The sequence below is a fragment of the Diplotaxodon limnothrissa genome, linkage group LG3 (assembly GCF_057381915.1).
Source record: "Diplotaxodon limnothrissa isolate DT_005_m linkage group LG3, D_limnothrissa_male_GT1.1, whole genome shotgun sequence".
NCBI lineage: Eukaryota > Metazoa > Chordata > Actinopteri > Cichliformes > Cichlidae > Diplotaxodon > Diplotaxodon limnothrissa.
In genome coordinates this window covers 53,105,622-53,111,574 of record NC_140598.1, presented here as the reverse complement: position 1 = coordinate 53,111,574, position 5,953 = coordinate 53,105,622, and the positions used below count along the sequence as shown (strand labels likewise).

Sequence of the window (5,953 nt, the reverse complement as noted above, 5' to 3'; positions counted from 1 at the left end):
ATGAAACAGATTAAAATGGTTTCACAATAATATATATCATATCAAATATATCAAACTATAATGGACATATACTAATAATAATAATGATGCTGGCTGTAATAAAATCACAAGCAAACAACAGACCAAATATTATACAAATATTTTCATGTGTGCTTATATACAGAACATAATACATTTAATGTTGGTTAATACAGCAACATGCAGTTTTTGATCTTTTGTTAGAGAAATCTTACTATTAACAAGTCATACAGATGACTCATCATAGCAGAATAAATGATCATGATCTTCCCTGTTTAACAAACGAATATATTTTGTTTTATTAAATGTGTGATTTTATTTATTTTCCAATATCCATGCTGTTTCTTTCTTCTTCTTCTTCTTTTTAATTGTAAGTAAATAAATAAATAAAATGGGTTAGGACAACAGGACAACCTGTTGTTGATTGGTTCTTGTTGTTTTGAGACAGCAGCTTTGATCATTGATGTGTGGTGTAAATTTAAGCTGCTTCAAACTTCTCTTGTACCTCCGCTAGTTTGTAAGTTAACACCAGAGCACTATTACATTTCCTAGTTGTTTATTATGCTAAACACCCCTTTTTTATTTTATTTTATTTTATTTTATTTTATTTTATTTTATTTTATTTTATTTTATTTTATTTTATTTTATTTTATTTTATTTTATTTTTGCTTTGCTCTATGCTCTATGAGAAAACACACTTCTACCCTGTGGGGCAAGGAATCGCCTGCAGTAATATTTGAGGCCACTAGATGTCCCCCTAATGCCTCTACATCATGCAGTAAATAATTGTTATGACTGAATCTCGAATAACAAATTTTCTCAACATTATTCATTTTCTTTGCATTATTAATATATATCCTTTTTTGCCTTTTGACATGATTTTTTTTCTACACTCAACCATCAGTGAAATTAAATTATTAAAAATAAAAGAGAGTGGTGTTGGAACTGAGAACAGGGCGTGTATTTCACAAGAAGCAGAAAGACCTCGTCCGGCACAGGAAGTGCACTTATACTCTGTCTACAACAATGTTTATGCGAATACGAGGGGAGGCTGATGGAAACCTCTTCTGGGAGTAAAACTGTCAGTTAGAAAAGAAGAACCATGGCCTACTCTCATAAGATTCTGGGGTTTTCTTCAACAGAGGTGTTTACGTTTGTGCTCTGATCTGTGAACACAAAAGAGACCTTTGGAAAACTGAAAACTAACACTGGAAAAAGGATACAGTGAATTTTCTGCAAACCCTGAGCTTTACCCCACATTTCCTTAAATATACAAAAACAAACAAGAAAATAAACGAAAACAGAAAACAGATATTTTTTCATTGTTAATTTGCTTTATGTAAAAGTGATTCACATGTTTAATTACCATGGAAATGGCTGTACTTACTTATGATTACATGATATAACTGTAATGGGATGGGCAGGCAAAAAGAGAACAGGCGTTAAAGTGAGACAGTGTAAGAGGAAGTTGAAACAATATCATGCGCACATTGCTGTTTATGTGGCCACGTACTTGCAACAGTCCTTTTCTGTATCTTCAAATGTGTCCGGTCAGACACACAAACAGGTCGGTCTGTAATAATCTATTTAATGCTCTCACATAATACACTTTAATTTGCTAATTATTTTAACACAGGAAAGGAAGTTCATGGGCATTTCCTTAAATTGTAAACGATAAAATTCAGTGCCTGGTTTAAAAAGATGGAAAAACATTGACAGACAGACAAATATTAACAGCTGGAGGTTATCTCGTGGCTATCTTTGTGTCTTTGTAGGTTCGACTAATAGTTATCATGCCAGGGAGTCAGAGACCACAATCCGTGTGTGGACTTCGAAACATAGTAATAGGTGAGAGAGTTGAAAATCTTTGCACATGTGTAGATGGTGCACACTGCGATTTGTGACTGACAAAGCGCTGTATCTGCCTCCAGGATGTACCTTGATCATTTTCTCCTTCACATTTGTTGCTCAAGGAATACTTGGTAAGTAAGAGATATTGTTATTGCAATGTTCAGATCAGATTCATGCGAATGTATTTTTATGTGTCACAAAAATCCCAAAAGGTTGATTCTGTTCATCTGGACGTAGCGTTTTCAGTTGGAGAAACGTTTTGTGACTCATCCAAGTGACTTCTTCAGTCTCAGCTGACTGCAGGTTTCCCCAATCTTATAAACAGTACATTTGCATAATGACTGAAACCAGCCCACTGAAGGAACACTGGGCTGGGAGGTCAATTCCTTGATCATTAACATCATGATCATTGACCAAAGCCCACTGATCAATGGCCATGAGTACCATTCACAGAGAGTTGGGGGATGGCTGCAATCATAGCATTGTAAGATGGCGAAAGATGTACCCTTAAGCCCCCTCCTCAATTCAGAGATGGTCTTTCCCTTTTCACGTAAATGGCCTCCTTCACTCTGCGCTCAAACCAGCGTTCCTCCCTGTCCAGGATGTGTACATCCTCATCATTGAAAGAGTGTCCACTGGCCTGTAGGTGTAAATAGACTGCAGAGTCCTGGCCTGACGAGGTAGCTCTTCTGTGTTGTGCCATCCGCATCACCAGAGGTTGTTCCCAATGGAGCAAGGAACTGAGCTCCCAGCCCATTGTTTATTCAGTGGTGCTAGTTTCAGTCATTATGCAAATGTACAGGGTGGGCCATTTATATGGATACACCGTAATAACATGGGAATGGTTGGTGATATTAAAGTCCTGTTTGTGGCACATTAGTATATGTGAGGGGGCAAACTCCTCAAGATGGGTGGTGACCATGGTGGCCATTTAGAAGTCGGCCATCTTGGATACAACTTTGTTTTTTCAATAGGAAGAGGGCCATGTGATACATCAAACTTATTGGTAATGTCACAAGAAAAACAATGGTGTGCTTGGTTTCAACGTAACTTTATTCTGTCATGAGTTATTTACAAGTTTCTGACCACTTATAAAATGTGTTCAATGTGCTGCCCATTGTGTTGGATTGTCAATGCAACCCTCTTCTCCCACTCTTCACACACTGATAGCAACACCGCAGGAGAAATGCCAGCACAGGCATCCAGTATCCGTAGTTTCAGGTGCTGCACATCTCGTATCTTCACACCATAGACAATTGCTTTCAGATGACCCCAAAGATAAAAGTCTAAGGGGGTCAGATCGGGAGACGTTGGGGGCCATTCAACTGGCCCACGACGACCAATCCACTTTCCAGGAAACTGTTCAGCTAGGAATGCTCGGACCTGGCACCCATAATGTGGTGGTGCACCATCTTGCTGGAAAAACTCAGGGAACGTGCCAGCTTCAGTGCATAAAGAGGGAAACACATCATCATGTAGCAATTTCAAATATCCAGTGGCCTTGAGGTTTCCATTGATGACGAATGGACCCACTATGGTTGTACCCCATATACCACACCAAACCATCACTTTTGTTGTTCCAACAGTCTTGGAGGGACCCATCCAATGTGGGTTAGTGTCAGACCAATAGCGGTGGTTGTGTTAGTTAACTTCACATAAAAGTTTGCCTCATCACTGAACAAAATCTTCTGCGTGAACTGAGGGTCCTGTTCCAGTTTTTGTTTTGCCCGTTCTGCAAATTCTGTGCGCCGATCTGGGTCATCCTCGTTGAGATGCTGCAGTAGCTGGAGTTTGTAAGGGTGCCATTTGTGAGTAGCTAATATCCGCCGAAGGGATGTTCAACTAATGCCACTCTCCAGTAACACGCGGCGAGTGCTACGCTGTGGGCTCTTGCTGAATGAAGCTAGGACAGCCGCTGATGTTTCTTCATTAGTGACAGTTTTCTTGCGTCCACATTTTGGCAAATCCAACACTGAACCAGTTTCACGAAACTTAGCAAGCAGTTTGCTAACTGTAACATGGGAGATGGGTGGACTCGTAGGGTGTCTTGCATTGAAATCTGCTGCAATGACCCGGTTACTGCGTTCACCAGATATCAACACAATTTTGATCCGCTCCTCATGTGTTAACCTCTTCGACATGTCAATGGCTGTGAACAAAGAGAAACTTGTAAATAAGTCATGAAAGAATAAAGTTACGTTGAAACCAAGCACACCATTGTTTTTCTTGTGACATTCCCAATAAGTTTGATGTGTCACATGGCCCTCTTCCTATTGGAAAAACAAAAGTTGTATCCAAGATGGCCGACTTCTAAATGGTCACCATGGTCACCACCCATCTTGAGGAGTTTGCCCCCTCACATATACTAATGTGCCACAAACAGGACTTTAATATCACCAACCATTCCCATGTTATTACGGTGCATCCATATAAATGGCCCACCCTGTACTATAAGGCTGGGGAAACCTGCAGTCAGCTGAGAATGAAGAAGTCACCTGGATGAGTGAGGAAACGTTTCTCCCACTGAAAACGCTACGTCCAGATAAACAGAATCAACCTTCTGGGATTTCTTTACCTGGATGACTGAGCATGCATCAAGACGTGTCACAAAAATAATTGAAAAATTAAATAATATTTCAGATGCTGTGTTTTAGTTTTATTTATTTTTGTGCCCCATAGGTTCAGGACTCTATAACTGTCCCAGACAGACTTTTATCCCTTTCTACATGTCCCTGTATGGGATCATACCGGTCTTCCTGGCACTGAGCTTATGGTACAACTGGTGCAACACTTTCTGTTGGTCCATGACCATCATCTTCCTGTGTGGCTGGTTACTTGCGGGTAAACTTCAAATTTTTCTAACACCACAGTAAACAGAGCAGGAAAAGTAAATAACAAGATGATTAGTTTGAAAAAATTGAGAATTTCACTACAAGGCCTGGACATTTTCCTTGTGAGTACAGGGAGACAAAAACACGAGCAAACCTTTTAAATAATAAGGTCACATATGTAAAATTCCTCGACTTGGTTAGAAGTTTCTGTCATCGTGCACTTTAGTTTTAGGCATTTTGGCATTTTTGATTATTCTACCTAACAATGACCTCCCTCACTTGCACTAAGATTTATCTGCCCTCATATTTAAAATTACAGTGAACAGCTATAACAAAACGTAAAAAATATAACAATTTTATGTCTGCTTCATTTGTCATGAAATAACAAAGGGAACAGGTCTTATCAGTAAATCAGTCGATTTATTTGTAAATTAAACTGATCATATACGTCACGCAGTACTAGCTGTTTTTGGATATATAAGGAGAATACACAATGTTAAATGACCAAGTGCTGTTGTAATTTTTTGCTAATAAAACTGAATTGAATTTAACAGAAATAAATTTTTCTTATTGTTCCTTGGATTTTTTTTTTTTTTTTTACATTTTTAAAATAAACTAATTACAGCAGCATTTTGAAAAAATCTTGAAGCCAGTTCTGCATTTATGTAGAAGCCGTGCAGGTCCATCACTCTCATTCTAATTTGAGATCATTTTTTATATTCTTCCAGGTAATATAGTCATCTACTCTATTTATGAACCCAACTACAACAAGAATATGACACAGCCTGATGTCTACTGCAACACGATGCTCTACCTGTTCGCGTTTTGTTTCACCGTTGTGACCTACATCCTGTTAGCACTGCTCTTTTTAGCTTTCTGCTGTTGTAGACAACGACAGCCCGATGGTGACAATGACACTCAAAGACTTGTGCTGTAATTAAATAGAGATAATTAAAACAAGACAACAATTATGGCAGATGGTGCATTTAAAGACAGTTTTCCTGTGTGTCAGGGTATATACCATGTGCATTCCACAACACTCTTTTAATATGTAAAAATATCCTTGGATAAAGCAAGTTTTAGAGTTGAGCACAACTCTATGAAACGGGAAGATGTGTCTGTGGCTGGACACAAACCACTTACTGTCCTGGTGCAGAAAGAGCAGCATTGTGTTTGCAAATAAGTCATGAAACAGTTTTTCCCCGTGTTCTTTATCATTAACATATCGTGCTGTGCAGGAATCTTGAGCCACC

At 38.7% G+C, this 5,953-nt stretch overlaps 1 protein-coding gene across 1 annotated transcript; it reads left to right on the top strand.

The window, feature by feature from the left end:
* Positions 1-1,559: 1,559 nt before the first annotated feature.
* On the top strand, positions 1,560-5,708 carry LOC146636532 (uncharacterized). The gene is made up of 5 exons (XM_085350876.1): positions 1,560-1,585; positions 1,794-1,866; positions 1,950-2,000; positions 4,549-4,710; positions 5,429-5,708. Exons 2-5 carry the CDS (start codon positions 1,812-1,814, stop codon positions 5,635-5,637), a joined length of 477 nt encoding a protein of 158 aa, XP_085207002.1. The 5' UTR covers positions 1,560-1,585; positions 1,794-1,811; the 3' UTR covers positions 5,638-5,708.
* Positions 5,709-5,953: the final 245 nt, after the last annotated feature.